This window comes from Helicoverpa armigera, chromosome 30 (assembly GCF_030705265.1).
Source record: "Helicoverpa armigera isolate CAAS_96S chromosome 30, ASM3070526v1, whole genome shotgun sequence".
NCBI classification, from domain to species: domain Eukaryota; kingdom Metazoa; phylum Arthropoda; class Insecta; order Lepidoptera; family Noctuidae; genus Helicoverpa; species Helicoverpa armigera.
In genome coordinates, this window is record NC_087149.1 from 1,496,369 (window position 1) to 1,519,157 (window position 22,789).

Here is a 22,789-nt window from a genome sequence, read left to right on the forward strand (position 1 = left end):
TTTTAATTTATTTAAAGTTTAATTTACGTTTTTTACGGCTAGAAGTCTTGTTATGAACATTGAAGTAGTTTAAGGATTAAAAGTACATGGAAAAGTGTCAATATCTCACCTCAATATAATGCGCGCTTGCAAGAGTCAAGCTCTGTTGGTTCGCAGCGTTCTGTCCCCCATTTTGAGGCGGTAAGCTAACCACCAGGACAGTTCCACCAGCCCCGGCAGTAATAGGCCCTGCAGAGCCTGTCAACACCCTCAACTGCTGAGGAGGCGTTTGAGTTTGGGGTACAACTAGTGTGCTCAGCATCCTGACCTTCTGCGTAGCCCCGTATATATCCACGAACGCCCACAATCTTAGAGTATGATCCACATGCATAACTGTGACTGGAGTGGATCCATTTCTGCTGACCCTCACTTCACCGTCTTGTGTCAAGGTCACGGCTAGTTCATCGCCTCTTCGGAGACCGTTAGCGGCATCCCGTCTGACAACCCAGTACTCGGGACGGTCTAAAAGTAACTCTGCATCATCAGGTAAATCACAGGGCCTTAAAGTTGCAGGATCGCAAGATGTGAGCCCTATAGCAAGGCTACCAGCGTACGCTGCCTCTGTAGCTAAAATTTGAACAACTATGGTCTGTCCTGGGCGCATCGGACGCGCTGTAAACACATATCCTTGGCAGAACTCTGCATCAGCTCTTGCAGCGATTCCTCTGTCATTAACACATTGGACATTCCTGCCTTTAGTTCTATGTAAGCTTAGCGGTGCTAAAGGATTCTGGTATCTTGGGGCTGGTAGTGCCTCTTCGACGTTTAACGACCTCATGCTGCTAACTAATCTATCTTCATCGACAGGACTGTGGCGCCTCTGGCTTGGAGCTCTAGGATCAGCGAATTGTACCGCTGTGCAGTTGCCGTAAACATCTACTAAGGCCCATAAGGGACTGCGTGTGTCTACTCCAGAGAAGAACAGACCTTTATCTTCTCCATTCATGCCGAAATGAACGTCCCCCGAAGAATTGACGTAGTAATATAAGATATTGTCTTTTTCGCAGAATCTTTCGCCGAGGGCTTTGGCCCAGTAGCCGGGCTTGTTCGTGAGGTCTGGGCAGGCGTACTTGGGGAGAGAGTGCGCGAGAGTCGCGGGGTCGTAGTTTGTGAAACCGAATCGGATGACACCGCTCCAGCTGTTTGAGATTTCCACGAAGCGAAGGCAAACCTGGAACGAGAGGATTGAAAGGTTAGGTCATGCTTCATTTAGTTAAGTTTGTTTTTAATGATAAGTGGCTTTCATTAGCATGTACTTGGATTTTTTTAAGGATGTTTCATGTAAAGAAGGCTTCAAAATTGAAGGAACTCAACTAAGGCAAAAAATCTTGATAGAACGTTTTACACAAATACATATTAAACAAATTATCTACTGCTTAAAATAATAGTTTACTTGATTAGGTTTAGGTAACTATTTTTATGTTCAACTGAGCTTTTAAGCAAAAAAGTCCAATCAAGAGTTTTTACCTTTAGTTAACCACAATGAATCCTAAATTGTAAATACCATTTTCTAATTTAGTTATCCAATTTTTTTTCCTCTATATTTTCAAACAAACTTGCTACATACACAAAAAATTATTTATTTATCAAAATATCCTGACACCCACCTTCTCATTAACCCTAACAGGCCTAGCGCTGAACGCGACACCCTTGCAGAAAGACTCCACTCGCCGAGCCATGGAGCCATCCCTGGAGACTCTGATGTTCTCACCATGGACTGAATGGAAGCCCAGGGGGGGTAAGTTGTTCGGAGTACCTCCTGTGCAGGCCGTGCGAGGGGCTGGAACAATGAGAGAGGGAGTTTAGTAGATAGTTTTCATGTTGTAAATAGGTGTTATTTATCTCGCTAATGTTGTAAAGGTGAAAGTTTGTGTGTGAGTAATGTTTGTTACTTATTCACGCGTAAACAGCTGAAAAGTTTTTTTTTTTTTAATAAATCCTTATTATTTTGGTATAATAAACTGCTCAAGGTTCTCAATGAATTTCGAAAATCTACTGTAAATCAAGTCTGAAACGCAACGAAACTCTTCAAAACTTGAAGGTAAATCTTGATAGTACTTTTCTACAAATATGCTACATACAGGTAAAGCAACGCAGCTGAACTATAAGCTAATGATAATACTTATTAGTATTATAATTTATTAAGTAACTGTAATTATTGAATTCAGGTAAATGCATTGAATTTTACCTAAAAATTCATACCAACATTAAGTATCTATCCTAACTTAAAGTACAAGAAACATTGTCAAATCTTTCCCTTCAAAAACTAATATGTTAAACCACCACCAAGCTAGCATAACAATACAGAATTCCCTCATACACACTAAATTCCCCTTACACGATCTCCCCTCGTTACAAATCCAATATGGCGGCCCGTCACCTGCACGACAGATGTGCGCAGTTGCAGCTTGCGTGCGCGCATAGAATGAGGGTAAGGACATTTAAGGAGTAATTTGAAGTTTCTTTTTAATTAGGTTTTTAAGATATAGGTAAGGATATTTTAGGACATGGTCCTCTTGTAATTAGTTTTTGAGATATATTTAAGACTTCATTTTGTTAAGAAGGAGAAGGTACTAAAAATAAGTGGCTAAGGAAAAATAGTTGCAAAGAATATTGTGTTACCGTTCTAAGAAAGTATTTTCTGAAAAAATTGAATTGAAACTACATCTGTAGGTATATACTTTTAAAAGCTGAAGAGTTTATTTGGATGCAAAATTTTAAATTCTCATATATCGAGGAAGACCATAGGACACTTTTATGCGGGTGCGCAAAGTCCCAGGGGACGCGGGTTGAACTGCAGGCAACAGCTAGTTTGCTATATGCGATAACTTTTCGTGACACTACTATATTTTCTATAGTATAAAAGTATAAATATAGATAAACCTTAGATATTAAAACGGAAAAGATGGTTTAAAAGTTCAAAATGTCATTGTCAATTGGATTCATCCGCTGTACAGAGGTCGAAAATATAGCTTATGTAACAATTTAAACCAGTCACTATGTTATCAAAATTGAACGTCAACTAATAGACAGAACCCAGAAAGTCTGACTACCAGTCTCACCAAGGGGTATTAGGTTGTCCAAGTAACTGGGTTGAGGAGGTCAGATAGGCAGTCGCTCTTTGGAGCACACTGATACTCAGCTGCATTTGTTTAGACTGGAAGCCGACCCCAACATAGTTGAGAAAAGGGGAGACAGATGACGATCTACAGCGATGGTATTTTGCTAACATAGTTGGGATAAAACTAGACAATCCTGCCGGGGCTTCGGGATAGTTCGAAAGAGTTACCGCAGCCCTGGTACATAAAACGCCTACGACGGAACACGACGGTTTTTAGTCAGTAAGAGTCTGACACTCCCTCACCGCGCGTAACCCACAGCGGGAGGGGATCATTTGATGATTTTTCAAACTAGACAAATGACCATCTACCTAACTTCAAAATCTACATCGACCGTACTGTCATTTGTTTTAAGTACTCATTATAACTACCGCCCAAGTAGAAGCTCTTATAAAATAATACTTATACCCCCACTAAATAGGTAACCATTGTGGCAGCACGTGTCACTTCCTGTAGCATAGGAAGTGACGTAACATGACACGAGCGAGTGTAATTTAGCGTGTAATTTATAATGTTTTTATGGAGTAGAAGTATCTTTCTTTAAAGCGGTGTTCAAAATAGCTTTGGTTGTCTTAAAGTTGGGTACTAGTGACTTCACGCTGGCCAAATCTATACTCATATCATAAAGAGAAAACATTTTGTACCCTAAAGGCTCTGAAACTATTGAACCGATTTAAACAATTCTTTCACTGTTGAAAGCTACACTATCCCCGATTAACATAGGCTATATTTTATCCCGGTACGGGCAGTAGTTACTCGTTAGAAATAAAAAAGAAAAATCTTTCTGCCAATATTCGCACTATTGGATCCAAAATTACTTTGCCATCACCATCGAATATAGCTAAACAATAAAAGATGAAGATTAACCTACCCCTAGCTCACCCCTAAGATATTCCATCCCCTATAGTGCGAACAATAGGATTATATTAGTCATACCCCTTGAGAATTTTCCATAATAAACACAGATGTATGTTTCAAAGAGGGTAGCAGCTATAATGTAGGTATTTGGGTCATGCTATTAATAAAGGATCCTTGACTATATTTATGGGGTTTTATCCTTCAAACGAGATGAAAGGATCTAAAGTATTTATACCTAGATGTTTTAATTTACGACAGTAAATGAGCCATAAATTGAGTCTACTATCGGGAACATTTTCGCCTGACCACAACTAGGATCCTCTTTGCTTATTTATTAGAAAAAATAAATCTTGCTTTGCCCAAATGACTTTATATAGACGATATTATGCTTTCCTAAAAAGTAAAATCTATAAAGGGTTTTCTTTCAAAAGCGCCGTAGGATTTTTAACGCAAAAAATCCGATCCGATGGAAAAGTCCGAGGTTCAACATGTACAGTCAACTTCAGGTCAGTGGTAACAGTTTTATAGGAAAATCGTACTTATTACTATTGAGTTAAGGTGCATGACAGTTACCACTGATGTGCAGTCTACCGCACATTGTTTTTGCATGACTCGGCAAATCTGCCATTAGTTCGCTCCCAAGAGAAATAAAGCATCTGTAAGTATTTTATGGAAAATTCTATACTTTTAAACTATAATAAAGAGGAAACATGTATCTGTTTGTGTGTACCCCTAAGGGCTCTGAAACTGCTAATTTTCCAAATCGGTTTACATTTATCGTTTTGATAAATTCTTTCGCTATTGAAAAGCTACACTATTCCAAAGTAATAAAAAAACATAGACCATATTTTATCCTGGTACGGGAAGAAGAATAAAATAGAAAATTTTGTTTCGGTGTTATTCATTTTTTTCTCTAGTCTGCTATTACTTACAGAAATGGCATTAAGCTTTTGATTTTCGGTAAAAACATTCGATTTCTTTAACATTTTCACACACGATTTTAATAGAAGACCCACTACAAACCACATTTCGTAACAGAACACCAAAAGAATCAGTTCACCAAACACTCAACAATCGATTTACAAAAAGTATCGAGTTTCGGAACTCCCCCAAAATCGAGATAGAATCGGAAGTTTCCGCCGGATGTGTCTTACATCTATAGACAACCCTCGATATAGTTTTTTTCTATTTCCGAAATCGGAAAACACCTGGTTTTTGAAGAGCTCACTTTACCCCAACTTTCGAGTCGTCGGCTGTTTTCAATTTTAAAATCTATACGTTAAGGTGAATACGGATATTCAAATATACTTAAAATGTTTTTTTTTTTTTTTATGTGTTACATAAGTTAAAATTTGATATGAGGCATGATCTTATCGATCTCGGTAATAATATACTTCTAATAATTTTTTGATGTCCTTGTTTTACTCCGATTATTCTTACCACTTTAAATCTAATCGGATAAACTTTTTAATCTACATAAATGTACTAATATAATAAAGAGGAAACATTTCATTGTTTGTACCCTAAAGGCTCCGAAACTTAGAAAGCTACACTCTTCCCGAGTAACATAGGCTATATTTTATCCCGGTACGGGCAGTAGTTGCCACGGGACGCGCGTCAAAACGGCCCATCAAAGATTTCAGAAATAGTTTGCATTACTGCATATTACTACTTCCGAAGTGCATTTCAGTGGCTGACGTAACTCTGTGAATGCATTTGTTTATGCACATTCCTTTGAGAAGACAATCTACGTCATTGTACCATTGTGAAATACTGATTATCTGTCATTTCATTGTTATAACTGAAGTGTGCGTCAGGATAATCTTTATGTCATACATACTGGCGTCTGCCCGTGGTATTACCGTGAAAGAGTGAAAAACTTATATCAACAAGCTTTCGCATTTTTTATATCTAATTTTTATTTTTTGTTGGACACTAAACAGTAAATACATACGGGATACAGGAAGTTATGTACAACGGCGAGCTTAACCCAGAATTGGGTTCTCTTACAGCCAACCTTAAAGCGATAGAGATATTCTAAGGACATATCTGTATCATATAATTTCTAAATATCTCATATTGCCAAAAAAAACTTGAGATTAGGCTACGATGAATTCGAAAACTTCACTTTCAGTTTTCAGTACTTTAATACCTTTGATAATATAATTATGCAATAGGTCATATAGGGTCAGATAGGGCAATCGCTCCTTGTAAAGCACTGGTACTCAGATACATCCGGTTAGACTGGAAGCCGACTAAATGTATCCTTGATCTCACTGATAAAAAGTTTAAGAATGTAGTTAAAAACATTTTGATTAAAAAGGCGTATTATAAAATTCAGGATTACATTAATGACAGTGATGCCTGGCGTTAAATTAATATTGTTTTTTCTTTTTCTCTGCACATGTGGCTCCCCCGGCGACCACGGGCACGGGAGTGCCTCCGCCCAGACCAGCCAAGCCCAAGCCAGCAAGACCCCAAATTGCATTATATAAGAACTTGGTTACCCAATATATTTTTTTCTTTGAATTGTATAAATTATTTTTCCAGTAACGATTGCACTAAAATTATTTTGTATAATTTGTTAATACATTTTTAGCTCAATTTGGATTGTATAACATTCTCAGGACTAGATAGAAAACTGTATGTTTGTAATTATTTTTATTTTCTTTTAAAAAGAGTGTCCATGGAGTTTCTTGCCGGTTCTTCTCCATGAGACCAACTCTTTGGAACCGTGCACCTAACTTTGACGTTCCGAAAGAGCTTTCATAGGCCTATTTGAAATAAAAAATTTTGAGTTTGAGTTTGAGTTCGACCCCAACATAGTTGGGAAAATGGCTCGGAGGATGATGGTAATAATTATGCAATAGCCATATTAGTGAAAAAAAACCTACTACATCTCTTCCACCCCATTAAATAAACAGAGGAACATTACAAAATCACAAACTACCTGCAATTATATTAGATTTCCTCCACTACAGGATGCGCGGACGCAGCGGCGTGCATCTCCGTTGTCTATGGTAACAGGGGTGTCACGGTGATAGATTTTCTGTTAGTTTTTTATTTCTATCGCTAGATGAGTTGGACCGTGACTTTGATGTGGGGGGTTCAAGAGCGATGTGTTTTAAATGTGAAAGGAAATATGGTTTTAAATAAAGCAGGAAGACGCTGGATGCAGGTCGCCTCCAACAGGTATCTGTGGAGATCTAAGGAGGAGGCCTATGTTCAGCAGTGGACGTCCTATGGCTGAGATGATGATGATGATGATGAAATAAAGCATTATCTTACTAGCTTCTGCCAGCGGTTTTACCCACATCCTGTGAGAACCTTTACACGAACCCGCATAAAATATAGCCTATGTTATCCGGGGATAGTCTACCTTCCCAACAGTGAAAGAATTTTTCAAATCGCTCCCATAGCTTCGGAGCAAAACCTCTTTATAATATTACTATAGATCTGTATTAGTTACATAACGGAGGTGTTGCCATCACGAAAAAAAAGAAGCAAAGCCAATAAATTAATCGTAGCTGCGCACACGCAAATGTCACAGCTTGCGTCATTGGATCTTCCTGGTGCAATCCCGGGCTATGTTTAGCTGATTGACGTCATAGCTGGTCTAGATCTGAAATAGAACCTAGACTAGCTTGTTTTTGGTTGTGTTAGCCTGTGTACACTTAGACAATAGGCCCTTAAGAATTCAAATCTTATGACTTCTCAATTCTGTCTGTAGACTGCTTTCTAGAGGTACAATTTTGATATAAGCCTCATATAAGCAATGCCAAGATCGTATCCCTAGTAAGCAAAACAACACAGATAATATATTGGAAACAGAAAAGAGGCACCACGGCCCTGGTACATAAAAGGCCTACGACGGAACACGACGGTGTTTAGTCAGTAAGAGTCTGACACTCCCTCACCGCTGCTAACCCACAGCGGGAGGGGTCATTTGATGATTTTTACTATCGACAAAAACAATGATTCTCTTTTGTCAGTCGAAGCATTCAGCTTGCAAAGAGTGTGTGTTATTTTATTATATTTTCAGTACGTTGAACTATACAATCTTTTCATATCTGTGTTACATCATCTATTAATAGATTATCAAGTGTGTATCCATTTTTACTTTATGTAAGTACAAGAGTTTCTAGGGCGAATCTTATACAAACTATTCTTATATTTATAAAGCTGAAGAGTTTGTTTGAACGCGTTTATTTCAGAGAGAAGATTTTTTTTTTTCAGTTTATGAAAGTCGACCGTTGGCGAAAGCTAGTGTTTTACTTATATGTATTAACTCTAGAATGGTTTTGTCAAGATTTTTTAAAAGGAATTGTATAGGTATTGCAATCTAAAGTAGAATAAACCTAGCCCAAGAATATGTACGTAATTTTTTATTTGATGGCAAAATGTGTACCTAAATATGAATTTCATATTTTTGGCGAAAATATTTAGACTGTATTAATATTACTAAAAATTTAAGAGTTAATTGAGGTTAAACAAACTGGTTGAAAAGGCAACTTTATTAAAAGGTTAAACTAAAAAAACATAAGTTCATAATTTTCTAATACCGAGACGAAAATTGGATCAAAGATGGCTACCTCCCCGGGGGAATGAGATTCGATTTATTTTTAATAAGGGCCGCAGATGGTGCGAAACAACCCCTGTTGTTAACGAAAATCCTATTACTTATGTATTATGTTCAGTTTTTCATTTAGCCTAACCTTTTAACCCTATGTATTTGGAAAAAGGCTAGGCATATGATGATGTTGAGTACCTAATATAGCTTACATATTAAAGGGTAAAGTTAATAACACAATATGTAGTTTCTTTTTTTCGGGTGCAAGAAAAACTGCAGGGAAATAGCTAGTTTATCATTTGCCTAGCCTTTTCCCAACTACGTTGGGGACTGCTAGGTAAGACTGGTTGTCAGACTTACTGGCTTCTGACTACCTGTAACGACTGCCAAAGATGTTCAAAAGACAGCAAATCCTATTACTTATGTATTATTTTGATTTTTTGAAGCTTTCAAGGGATTACGTAAAATTTTCATTCAGCACTTTTTCAGTATTATATCGGCTAACATAAGTAGTTACATTTTGTACTGAAATCTCAGTCAGCATTATTACAAGGCTTCCTTATTGAATTCCCTACACTTTTGAGTATTCTTGTGCATGTAAAATCTGTGTTAATTAACAAAATAATTAATATTTAGTTACATACAGATCGACCTATTAAAAATTAAAAAAGTATTTACAAAAATGACATTGACGTGCAAAACGGCGGGAAACCAAAAACAAAATCACAACCATAAAACCACGTTCCACGAAACGAAAAACTAAATAATATCACATTCGAAATACGAAATCAATTAAAATACGACCATAAGACCATAAAATAGACCGTTTCGAACCGAATAATTGAATTTAAGAAAAAAAAACAGAGCATGGAAATCAACGCAGGCCGTCCGTCATGCTGGATAAGTCTGTGGGTCTATGACCTGGCTGAGTTCCTTTATGCCGTTGCCACGGAGTCAAGACGAGCAGAGATGGCATAATGCAGGTAGGTCCGACGCCTTCTAGGTCAAATACGCACGGTGGGCATGACCAAAACGATCAGCTACGAGTGAACTAACGAGGTGTTTTTTGGTACAACGATTTTTAGTATTACAGAAAATGAAAGGGTCCAAAAAAGGCGTATAAGGGCGAAGACAGTAACGTTCCTCGTCCCCTGAAAACCCGCATGTTGTCGCGCTACTTGCTTAGGAGATTTTCCGTTATGGCACCTCCGCTAGTTATTTTGTTCTCCATGAAAAAAAAAACGAGTCGAGATTAGTTGAACTGAATTCCTTTGTACGAAGATAACTTGGGGAACGATTTTCAAGCTTTTTTTGCCATTTACAGTTGTTGAATTAAATAATATACTCTTGCTGTAGATAGGTCTATCTTTTCATTGATTGGTTGGGATGTTTTCACGTACACAGCTTTAATAATTGCTTATTCGATGCTCATTGTTTCGATAAAATTGGATTAAAATTGGTAATACTTTTGAGTGATAAAATGGAGGTATTTTTCTACGTGATGATGATGATGTTGTTTGAGCCAGTACTTGCGATTTTCTACTAAAAATTAAAGGGCTCTATTATATTTATCATCCCTATTCTTTCTTCATTATCATTACGAAAACCACCATTCACACATGACATCTCTCAAACAAAGACCAACAACATTCAATCTAATCACAATTACTAACCCGAATTAAATCCTAAACTTCAATTAACAACAAAAAAAACCCAAGGCCTTACAGTACTAAAACCATAGCGTTCAGAAAAAAACTTTCGTTACACCTCACTCACACATACGCATCTCACTCACACAAGCTTGGATCATTCTCGTCACGGTATACTGAACATGCGTTCACTCGTCACGGCCTGCGAGCTGAGCAGACACGCGAACTCGAATGAAATCTATGGCAATATACCACTATGATTGTTTCACAATAGCTTTGTAATATAATCTAGAAGATTCTAGCTAGACTATGTAACTGGAAGAAACTCAGAAAGAGTTACCGAGGAGACGGAACATACGTAGGTTTTAGTCAGTAAAAGTCTGACAAATATCCGTCCAAAACCAGTTGGAGAAATCTTTCGACTACGAGAGTGAGGGAATAGTGAGTGTGTCTGCGCAAATCATCATCATCCTCCGATCTTTTCCCAACTACGTTGGGGTCGGCTTCCAGTCTAACCGGATAGGTGATCAGTCTGCGCAAATGCTTGAGCACTATAATATGTCCTGCGTAGCTGACTGATCTCCTTAGAGAGGACAGTCGCCGTGGCCGACAATCGGTCTGGACACCATTTTTTTTATTTTCAACACGCTGAAGCCCGTATGAGACAACTTTAATATTTATATTAGAATAAATAAACAAGATCATCAAATAAAATATAACTTAAGATCTTAAACTAAATGAACTAGTGACCCCTTTATTTATAAACAACAAAACAACCACACGTTACAATACAAAGAGCACTTTCCCTCCAAAATTAAACGACGCGGGGGCGGCCATCTTTGAAAATAAACAATGTCTAGGTGGGGCATAGACTATAGAGGAACAAATGTGGCCCAGATGGCCGAGTTCCACGGGGATATCTTCAACTCCCTTTTATTTTATATGTAGGCTTATTTTTGAGTTTTATGTGGTTTGTATATGTCACTTTGGCCCCCTCAGAGTAAGTGCATTTAGTGTAATGTAACATGTGACAAGATTGACACTATTTTTGGGTGTAAATTGGTTTTGAATATTGAAGTTTTCGAAAGAAATATAGATGGTTGATCCAGAGGCATGGAAAATATATTGCGCGGACCAAAAATAAATCGGAAACAGGACAAGAAAATTACTATTAAAGTTGAGAAGAAGGGAATTTGAAACACATATGTACTTAAGATTTAGCACAAAACAAAATTGATCTTTGATAATCACTACACGAAATAACGAACCTACGTACCACAGCACAAAAGCCGATTACCGGTCTTAAAGGTCCATTTAAAAAGCGTGATAGTTAAAAATGAACCATAGATCTTCTTAACATCATTAACCGTGGGAAATCGATGGCAACTAACCATTACAGTATTATGAAATTGAACCATGATTTACGATACTGTTAATAATGATTAATTAATCGTTAACTGATTAGAAAAGGTGGTTATATGATGTGGCAATCAGTTAAAGGGATTTGAAAGAATTATTCTGAAGATAGTTTATTCAGATTTGGCTGCAAAACGGCACTTTTTGAACGTTAGAAATTTACAAAAGACAGTCTCTAAGACGCCAACCCTTCGCCACTTCCTATGTGGTTTTCCTGGGAACAAGAAGTGGCGCAACAAACTCCCTAGCAACACATATCTGTATGTATTGCAGTATACAATATGCAACCACTACATCCTAGCTGGCACTCATCCTACATAGGTACCTTAAGGATGCATCTACACGGTGCATGTAGCTGGAGTAAGTTACAAATGACAAGAGCACGCAGGTGGGTATTTTGCTTTGGTACATGCGCGAGTCGCTGGACCCGCTTCTTAAGACCATGTTTTATAATAAAGTGGATTGGTATCAAGTTCTATTTCCTCTATGTCATGGTCATCGTCACCACACCTCCATCCGCTCCGACACTCGATATGGTGAAAGCCGATGTTTTTACTCTGTGGTCTGCGTATCCCCTCGACATCCGATTTGACAGGTTTAGGTGACTTGGTAGGCTGTGGCTTTTAATTATAGTAGTTCATCTTGATTACAGGATGAAGGTATCTTATAGGTTTCTTTCTTCTTTTTTTTTTAACGACGTCAAAAATCATCAAATGACCCCTCCCGCTGTGGTTTAGCAGCGGTGAGGGAGTGTCAGACTCTTACTGACTAAAACCGTCGTGTTCCGTCATAGGCCTTTTATGTACCAGGGCCGCGGTATCTCTTTCGAACAACCCGCAGCATCTTATAGGTTTAATGGCATTCTTTATAAGTAGAAGTTATTTTTTGTTACAGTTTTTTTTTTAATTTATTTCGAGGCAAAAAGTCGGTTTTCTGATTACAAAAGTTATTTTTCAAAATGTAGGAGCTCAAAACATAAGTAAATGAATTCACGTCAGTTGTTTTTAGTCATATGGGTAGTTAATTTCAATATTGGGAACGGCCACCAGTAGTGTCAAAAACGTCAATGTCAAAGTTAATTCTGACGTAAGAAACAATAGCCTATCCTCTATACACAGAGCTACGATACATAAACTTACAAGAAACAAGTCCGCGTGTGAATCATTGAAAAAGTCACATCAGTTACTGAGAATAACACAGACAAACTGGTTTCATTCACAGATCTTACTTCATAGAATCTCTTAAAGCCAATTTTGAACCCTAACTCAAGATATCAAGGCTGTATTTTGTATGTAATTTCAGTTTCCCACAGACAAGTATAAGGATCACTTTTTTTTTTAATTTGTAATTGTAACCCAGTGTGTAAAGTCGTCTTGATTGTCAAGTGCGAATCGGTTTTTTAGAGTTCGTGCGAAATGTAAAAATAATTGTAATAAAACTTAATATTATAATGTAAACAAAGTAAGGTATTGTAAAACAAAGAAATGTGGATATTGCAACAAAGGACATTAATAATTTATTTACACAAGACAATAGGTGCAAATTAATCTATTTTGTTGAATTTCAGTATTCAGGGCCTGCTGGAAGAGGCTTTCTTATGAAATAAACTGTGCCTATGTCATATTGGTCCATGTTGGCTTTTATTTCAAAAATTAAAAAAAAATATGTACTATGTCTGTATTCTGTGTGTGTACATAAACTATTTAATAAATAAACATATTTTAAAAACCTCAAAATTTTACACGAAACTGCCTCAAAAGATGGGTTTCCATATTAAATCTTTTTCGTAGACAATATTTCTAAATTCAGTAAAGTAGTTATCAAAGACAGACTAACCATTTCAGTACTTAAAAGTCCAGGTTTCTCAACAACATTTTTACAACTAGCAAAACAGGGTTTTTATATTACCCCAAGGGTCTCCAAGAAGACAGGACGATGTCTATTATAACGGTCCGTCCATCCTTCCCACGAGTTGACTTTTATTTTCAGTCGCCATATTGTTTTATTTTTTTCTTTTTTTAAGTTTTAATTTTGCTTTCGTTGTAAGATGTAGCTGATGATTATGCTGTGAGAATTGTGGTAGAGATCAAGTTTTGAAGCTGTATTGATTGAGAAACTAGTTAGGTACTTATAGGGATATAAATATTGTTTTGTATATTTACATTTTTTTCTGATAAGTATGTTTTAATATTTTGTATAGGACTGGTTCTTCAAACCATACAGAATTGTTCTAATGGGGACCTTCTTTTGGCGTTTTCGGGAGCTGTCTTTTGTAAACTTGACTTTAAAAATTTAAGATTTTAAGTTTTTGATCATAGGTACTTTCAGTCCCTAACACCTAACACCTAAAAGTAGAGTAAATATTTGCTTAGAGTGTGGAATGATCTCAAAAAAAAATATCTTAGATAAGATAAAAAGAAGATAGCAAAGCATACATAACCTAAATATTTAAAAAAGTCTGTTACAAAATACATAAAAGTCTACTAAAAATTATACCTAAGAAACTACATATCATCATCCTCCTGTCCTTATCCCAATTTTATTCATGGTCGGCGCAGCATGCCTTCTCCTTCCATACTCTTCTATCTGCCGTCATCTCACAAATAAATGAGTACTAAGAAACTAGGCCTAATAAAATTATACAGTACAAAAACTAGTTTAAAACCAAAGACTATCAATAGCATGATAACTAGCCTCTTTTAACGGTAAGTGCACTAAAAAAACATGGCCGTCCAAGAGCTTCCCACGCGATTAAAAAAAATAAAAGAAAAAAATAAAGGAATATATCCTGTCACACGGTTGAGGAAAATTGCAATGTTGCTAGTTGTTTATGGTTGTTAATACAATGGATAATTATGGGCTGTTCTTGGATTGGGGTAACTGTTTCTTGTTATTGATCATCATCATCATCCTAGCCTAGCCTTATCCCAATATGTTGGGGTCGGCTTCCAGTCTAACAGGATGCAGCTGAGTACCAGTGTTTTACAAGGAGCGACTGCCTATCTGACCTCCTCAACCCAGTTACCCGTGCAACCCAATATCCCTTGGTAAGACTTACTGGCTTCTAACTACCCGTAACGACTGCCAAAGATGTTCAATGACTTCTAAATAAGCACGTATATAAACAAGATCATACACTTTCACCGAAAAACAATATCGATATATCGTTACTAGTATCGATACAGAATGACAGATTGATAATCGGTCGGATGAAAGGTGAGGTTCCCACGGACCGTGCGACTGTGTGAGCGAGACGCGTTAGTAGAGTGAGACGGAAGATGTTGCGACATACAAACTTGATAGTTACAGTAAGATGCGTAAGTTAAGCAATCGAGTTGTGTTTGAAATTTTCATGTTTTTAAAGTATTTATATTCTTGAAATGCTAACCTGGGGCTTTGCTGAACTCATTCGAACGATTTTTTAGTGTTGTATTGTCAGTCTACAATGGCTCATAGATATCTTCCCAACATACATATTAATAAATACACTTGTTATTTTACATACAGAAACATAAATCTATGTTCATATCGTAAGTATAGTATTTTTAACCGACTTCTCAAAAAGGAGGAGGCTCTCAATTCGGATGTTTGTTATTTTGAAAGTACACAGGTGGTAAACGATAGCACATTTTGGTTTAATCCTTACAAATATAAAGTAACTATGTCTTTCTGTCTTTGAAGCCAAAAGTCATCATCATCCTCCGAGCCTTTTCCCAAACCATGTTGGGGTCGGCTTCCAGTCTAACCGGATTCAGCTGAGTACCAGTGCTTTCAAGCCAAAAGTATTGAACCTATTTAGTACATATTCAGTCTAAAACATAACAAAGTACACAAGCTACTTTTTACCTGTCTACTAGAAGTAGTGTCCATCACCATAACAGGACGGAATCTCCTCAATATCAAAGGGGTATTTGTTCTCTAAAATCTTCTCACGTCAGATCTGAGTTTAGATCAGTGCGTGTCTCAGATGATTAGCTGCGCTTGCGTCGGTTGTGCTACGAATGTACACGAAGGTTAACGAAGTTAGACGAAGTTAAGCGACAATACTGTGAAGATTGTCACTTAGGTAACTCAAAGGTAGCTTGTTAAGGTCTGCTGGGTTTTATGGAAAAGTATGTCCACTAGGGAATTTGTAGTTTTTTTTTTTTGAGGGAAATCATCAAATTAGGTAACTCAAAGGTAGCTTGTAAAGGACTGCTGGATTTTTATGGAAAAGTGTGTCCACTGTGAAATATATAGGCCTTTTTTTGGAGGGAAATCATCAAATTAGGTAACGCAAAGGTAGCCTGTTAAAGCACATGGGATTTTTTGAAAAGTGTATCCACTGTGGAATATATAGGCCTTTTTTTGGAGGGAAATCATCAAATTAGGTAACTCAAAGGTAGCCTGTTAACGACTGCTGGATCTTTATGGCAAAGTGTGTAAACTGGGTAATACGTAGGACTTTTATTTAAGTTCTCACTTAGGTAACTCAAAGGTAGCTTCTTAAGGACTGATGGGATTTTGGAAGAAGTGTCGAGCGGGATATATATAGGACTTTCTTTTTAAGGGAATTCATCAATATCTAGACTTTATTCCTGCAGTAAGGGCACACGACAATATTTTGTAGTGTAGATTCTCATTTATTCTTTTGAAAGTAAGCCTAGGTTAAAGCTGCTGGATTTTCGAGAAAAATGTCCAACGTGTAATAAGTAGGGCTTTCTTTTGTTTTTAATAGGATATCATCAAGTTATCCTACTGTAGGGGCGCGCAATAATATTGTAAAGATTCTCAGAGACCTTTGTCTGGTGTCTATTCTACTGAAGACGCAGGATTTTTACTAAGAGTTACTTCGGCCCTGGTATACAAAAGGGCTCCAGAAGGAACATGGTGGGTTTTAGACAAAAGTGTCTACCACTCCCTTGTCACCTACATAAAGGGATCTGTCGTTCCCATCATCATCATTCTCCAAGCCTTTTCCAACTATGTTGGGGTCGGCTTCCAGTCTAACCGAATGCGGCTGAGTACCAGTGTCTTTTATACTGACGATTTAATACAAACTTCAAAAAACCCTTTGTAGGCTTAAAATGTTAGTTAAGAGCTAAAAGTTATAATTCTTATTAATTCGAAGAGGGAAAACAAAGGCCAATAACTCTAGTCTAACAAACAAGAACATTTTTTATACATTGACAAAGCCTACATTACATTCCGATCATAAAAACGAAGGCCGTTCGAACATGTGGCATTCACAACCATAGACACTAAACGGTGCACTAAAGACTCCTTTTAGCATCGCCTCTGTATCTAAATGTCAATAAAACCGCTACATTTACCCACCTGTCGTCCAGAAATACAATAGTTCAGAGAAAGGTGGCCAGGCTTCACCTGAGAAACTCGTTTCCTGAACTTACACCTTGCGTAGGAGCAAGCAGATGCCTTTTCATAATAAACTCCCTTTAAAACGCAAAAGTATAAATACTCCTTGCGAAAATAAGGAAGAAAGGAACAACCCTTTGCTTCGACGAAAAAAAAAGAACAAAATTTCAAATTTCGACCGTGGGAATGGAAACGTCAAATGAAAATGCATATTTATTTTTTGCGTTTGTCGAAAATGTTTTTTGTTCAAATATGGGCTTTATTTCTATAGATACAAAGTTCGTGTTTTGTTTTTGTAACTGTATTATCTAATTTGTAATGTTACCAAATTCTTTTTGCGTTATGTAAGACGAAATTTTACCTTATTGCCATAATAATACAGTACATTTTTCAATGTAATTACAGCGTGCACGGTTTTGGTGAATCACTGTAGAGTATTTCACACACATTCTAATTACGTTAGGTAATATCGAATATGATCTGTAAATGTAGTACCTTAAGGTACATAATTGAATGTTAAGTGACCATTCACAAGTCTGTTCAAAGACTACAGAGTATGAATAGTAATAGTGTTAACGATTGTTCCCGCGCCCAAGATGGCGACGCTTCCGGGATATTAGAACTATATTATTGAATATTTTATTACTTATTTGCACTATAAATGGCAATGGAACTGTTAAAAATTATTTACATAATTCTTTAAATAGATTTTTGTATATTTCCGTGAGACACCAAAGAAGCCAGTAATTCTGACAGCCGGTCTTACCAAGGGGTATTGGGTTGCCCGGGTAACTGGGTTGAGGAGGTCAGATAGGCAGCATTTGATGATTTTTGAAGTCGTCAAAAAAAAGGTTCTTAAACTACTTTTCTTTCTCTAAGCGAAGGTACTAAAATCAATAACCATCTCTTACGTAGTCGAGTAACGGATAAGCCGAGAGTACCTAAACTTATTTATGAGTACATGACCAGTTGTGAACACGAAGCGAGCATCTCACGACCTATAACCTCGACTGACTTTATACTGTTACCGCAGTTTCATAGATAGACCACACACGTACATACATACAAGAAAAACGACCCACGCCTTTCACAAAGTCGAGAAATGACGAAACAAAGAAAAAAAATTCTTGGTCTTTTAAAATCATCATCTGCCTAGCCTTTTCCCAACTATGTTGGGGTCGGCTTCCAGTCTAACCGGATGCAGCTGAGTACCAGTGTTGTATTGTGCTGATTTTCAGCCTACTTTCAAAAAAATGCTTTTTGATTTAGATTTTTAGCTTACTTTTTATGACATACCAATTGTTTTTTTCTTCGCTATGGTATCTCTCTACACTTTTTAAGGTAGGCAGTAACTTTTCACGCCTATAAAATTACTTGTTATAACAATTTGAGGTCATTATCAATTTGTTTCACTTAGAAATTCCGTTATAAACTGTTAAGGCCTAGTTAGAAACTTAACAAGATTTTTTTTAGTAAAAGTTCCATTACATCAAAACTGTTGAGTGAATTTAGATAGTGTAAAAACGTAGACAATTTATAACCCTTCGAAAATCATCAAATGCCCCCTCCCGCTGTGGGTGTAGCGTGAGGGAGTGTGAGACTCTTACTGACTAAAAACCGTCGTGTTCCTTCTTAAGCCCTTTATGTACAAGGGCCGCGGTAACTCGCGCTGACTATCGTATAATGAGAATCATTGAAACCTGGACAAAGGGACCAAAATTCGGGCGAGTAACTTCTTGCCCATTGAGTCTTATTAGACGATAGAATTTCGTCATTAGCTCCATACAAGTACTGTCAAATGCCTATCTCTCCAGTAATCAAAACAAGCGATAGATAACGTATTGGGAACGGCCGTAACTTATTACATACATACAGTAGCCATTATCTCCCATAGAGGTACATTCTAATACCCAATAAATATATCCAAACGGACAGATTCCAACTAAGATTCGAAATTAAAATTCAAATATTCGGAGCGGCGACGGGTAAACATTCCCGATGTTTTCTCACGATCATTAGCGACCGATTTCGGCTGCACTCGGCTCCGCTCGGACACTTTCGGAAATAAGTTTTGAATGTAGAATAGAAAATGACAATTTAATTGGCTGTCATCATTTTTGTGGAAGAATTCGTGTGAGATGGACGTTTATTGGTAGTTTTGATTATCATAATAAAGGGTTTAGGTTATTTATTTCTTTAGCCTTACGTGTTAGTGTTAAGTATGGAAATACATAGTAACTTTCCATTATTGAAAAAACTAGCTTCCAACCCGTTTGCACGCGTCCCGTAGGGACCACTTGGCGCAACCGAATAAAATTTGGCTTTCCCTATAAATGGGGTACCTAACACTCAAGTTTCTCCTGAGATAAGCGCGTTCAAACAAACCAATTCTTCAGCTTTATACTATTAGAACAGAATTTTAGAATCCGTTACAAAATTCATTCAAAAGACTCCAAAGATCCATTCGTAGTTTCAAATGTATCGTTTTACCCATAAAACCATTCTTCCACTCACTTATATCAAAAATATCATAATTATCCTCAAACAGCTGCCTTCTACAATATCTTAGTCAGAAACACCACCTTTTCCTATAAAAATCAGCCATTTTGTCCCACAAAAACTCAGTACAATATACACCACCTTTGCTTCAAGAAAAAAAATTACATCTAACGTACAAAATCACCTGGATATCATCTGTTGTATACCTGTCTTTGTCTCGCACACAAAGAGATGCATCTTCCATCTCGTTCTTGTATCCAACGGTTTCTCACTACCAGCTGTTTTTGAAAAAGGTACCTATCGGTTTAATTTATTGAGTATCGATTTTTTTTGTAAGTTATTGGTGTATACGGGTAGATCATTTTCTTTACAGCTTACTTTGTCCGCCTATCGGACTTTGGCAACAAAACTACTGAACCGATGTAAAAAGAACAGAAATAGACTAGAGCCTGTAAAGGGCCTGTAGACGAACGTTAGATTCCTGTAACCCGATTGCGGAAAATTGTTATCCTGGGATGCGGGTCGAGCCTAGGGGAACAGCTAGCACACATAAACCTACTAAGATACCTTTTACCCTACTGTTAAGCAAAAAGAAAAACGAAATTATATTTTTTAACTTCTAATACACACTGGTACTCAGCTGCATCGGGTTAGACTGGAAGCCGACCCCAACATAGTTGGGAAAAGGCTACGCAGATGAAGCCTTGGTAAAGTCTATTAATGAAAATATACGAACAAAAATTTCAGACTACATGGCGAATTTTTTTGTCAACAACTTCTGTTGCCATGGAAACCAATAGTCTACTGGGGACCTAATCGCCTAACAGACTCGGCAAGATGTATAGACCATTACAAATACCTATTTTGTCACGCATAAGCTCATACGTGCAAAATTGCAATACCTACATAGGTATGCATGCATGAGCCATTTTATTTTTCTGAACACACAAAGGGCCTTCAAAGGTCGGGTTTAGAAAAAAAAAACTTCTATAAGAAACAGCTGTACTTCTTAAGTTGTATAGAAAGACAGCTGATACCGGACAGGGTTGCCAGGTAAATGAATAAGAGAGGGGCGTAAAAACTTTTTGCTTGAGGACCTATATTTCCTGCTGTAATGGCAACTTTGGTGTTCAAAATGTTGGTGATTTTCGATAAAGAATATTGTAGTGAAAAATATTTTGCAATTTTTATCAAGTTCAAAAATATACCTACTGTTTAAAGTATGATCACATAAGAATTTTCAATTAACCAAATGAATGATAAAACTAAACAAACATTGATAGCAAAAAATAATTAGAACTTAGAAAAAACATCTACATTCCTTATCTTAGTTTATTAATTAAATTATTAATTACACTCATTAATTTAAATTACCTCATTATTTTTACTGAAAACAAAACCCAAACACAAAGTCACTATCTCAATCTTTATCACCACTTCTGAACTTTCGGAAAGTCCTATCCTAAAAATAAAACACACTTACTTAAAATAAGGCAAGTCCTAAACATACGACAAAACATACTTAGAGTAGGAAAGTCCTAAAAACCCCACAATCATCATCTCGTGCATAGGACGTCCACTGCTGAACATAGGCCTCCCCCTTAGATCTCCACAGATACCTGTTGGAGGCGACCTGCATCCAGCGTAAACGGCGACCGACATAAGAATAAGAACACAGCAAAAAATCTACCTATAATTATCTTTCAGTAAGTACCACCCCTGACATGTGCTTGCAAAGGCACACGCTTCTAAAATCCCGTTTCGTAACAGCTGTTGTCGTTTGTAAATAAGTACGAAAGAGACGGAAGATACCCAACTAACCAAGCTAAAAAGAGATAGCTACAGGACATATGCACTGATAAAATGCCCTTAAGTTGGTACATAATTTACCCAACTGTGCAAACTGGGTAAAAGATAGTGTGTTTTAGGAAAATATTTGTATTAAGTGGCGTAATCTGTCGGTACTATTTAGGGTTTTTTTTTGTTTAAACTATTAGTAATTTTGTCCACCTGGTTTCTATGTATGGGGCATATGTTTGTCAGAAATGGACATAATCGGCCAAAGGTCAGATTCTATGTTTAATTTCATTAAATATTGGAGGCAGGTTTTATAATATATAACTTTAGCAATGTCATAATATCAAACGCCTACATAGGCGCAGTATTCCTTCAAAGGAAATCTCAAGTTCACAAAATTCACTCCGACCAAACCAAAATTGGTCTAGAGTTCTAGTGAAGTATGGGTTTCCCTGGGTAACCTTTTAAAATAATTTCCACTACTTTGTGGACATAACAAAAACCAAACGTTTTGTTTTGATTGATAACCAAATAATGATGTGTGGGAACTTTTTCATAAAACTGAGCGGATACGATAAGCCGTTTCCTACAAAAAATAATTATAATAAATACTACATATAATATTTCTATTCTCATTTGGCAAAACATATACTAAAGCTACTTATTCCGCCCTTTGAGTTCTTAGTATAAGTCATCTGCCTAGCCTTTCCCAACTATGTTGGGGTCGGCTTCCAGTCTAACTGGATGCAGCTGAGTACCAGTGTGCCACAAGGAGCGACTGCCTCTCTGATTTCCTCAACTCTATTACAATACCCGTAGGTAAGACTGATTCCTCAGAACTATAGTAATAGCTAGTGTTATATTAATTCACAGTCATCAATTTGCTTTTTTTTTATACTTCACAATTCCTAATTTATTCGTTTTTGACAGTCAATCGTGACATTGACAGGTAGTCGTGTTTGACGTTTATACAAGTAATGTACGTTTTTTTTTAAATAAAACCTTTTGTTCTACCCGCATCTTCGTGCCTGATTCCTTTACAATCGTGATGGTATACGTGTGGTCGAAATTACACCTTGCTCGCTGGATCGTGACTCGTAGCCGTTTTTTTTTTAATAAATTACCTCATACATGTTATAGACTTATAAGTTTATAATGCTTTGTGGTATGAGTATGATTGCTTATATTTTTGTTCTTTTGAGCATGCTTTTTTGGTGTTTACTAGCCCGCTGGTGCTACTAAAACTTACTACATAATTATTAATTAGGACTTGAAAGTCGCTCCATGTAAAACACTGGGAGCCGACCCCAACATAGTTGGGAAAGAGGCAGATGATGATGAGCATGTCGCTATAAAAAGTAGCCTATATCCGTCCTCGATAAAAGGGCTATCTAACATTGAAACCATATTTGAAATAGGACCTATAGTTTCCCAGATTCACGCCTTCAACCAAATAACTTTGTAAGCTCAAAGCTATGTCCGGAAAA

At 37.0% G+C, this 22,789-nt stretch overlaps 1 protein-coding gene across 2 annotated transcripts in view; it reads right to left on the minus strand.

Annotated features, from left to right (window-relative positions):
• The window catches only part of LOC110380541 (protein neuralized), a 46,450-nt gene that overhangs the window by 4,732 nt on the left and 18,929 nt on the right, over positions 1 to 22,789 (minus strand). For both annotated transcript variants that reach the window (XM_049848106.2, XM_049848105.2), the window contains exons 2-3: positions 1,647 to 1,819; positions 110 to 1,210 (exon numbers count right to left, since the gene is read on the minus strand). In XM_049848106.2, the coding sequence (XP_049704063.2) occupies positions 110 to 1,210; positions 1,647 to 1,819 (1,274 nt within the window). The remainder of the gene's footprint in view (positions 1 to 109; positions 1,211 to 1,646; positions 1,820 to 22,789) is intronic.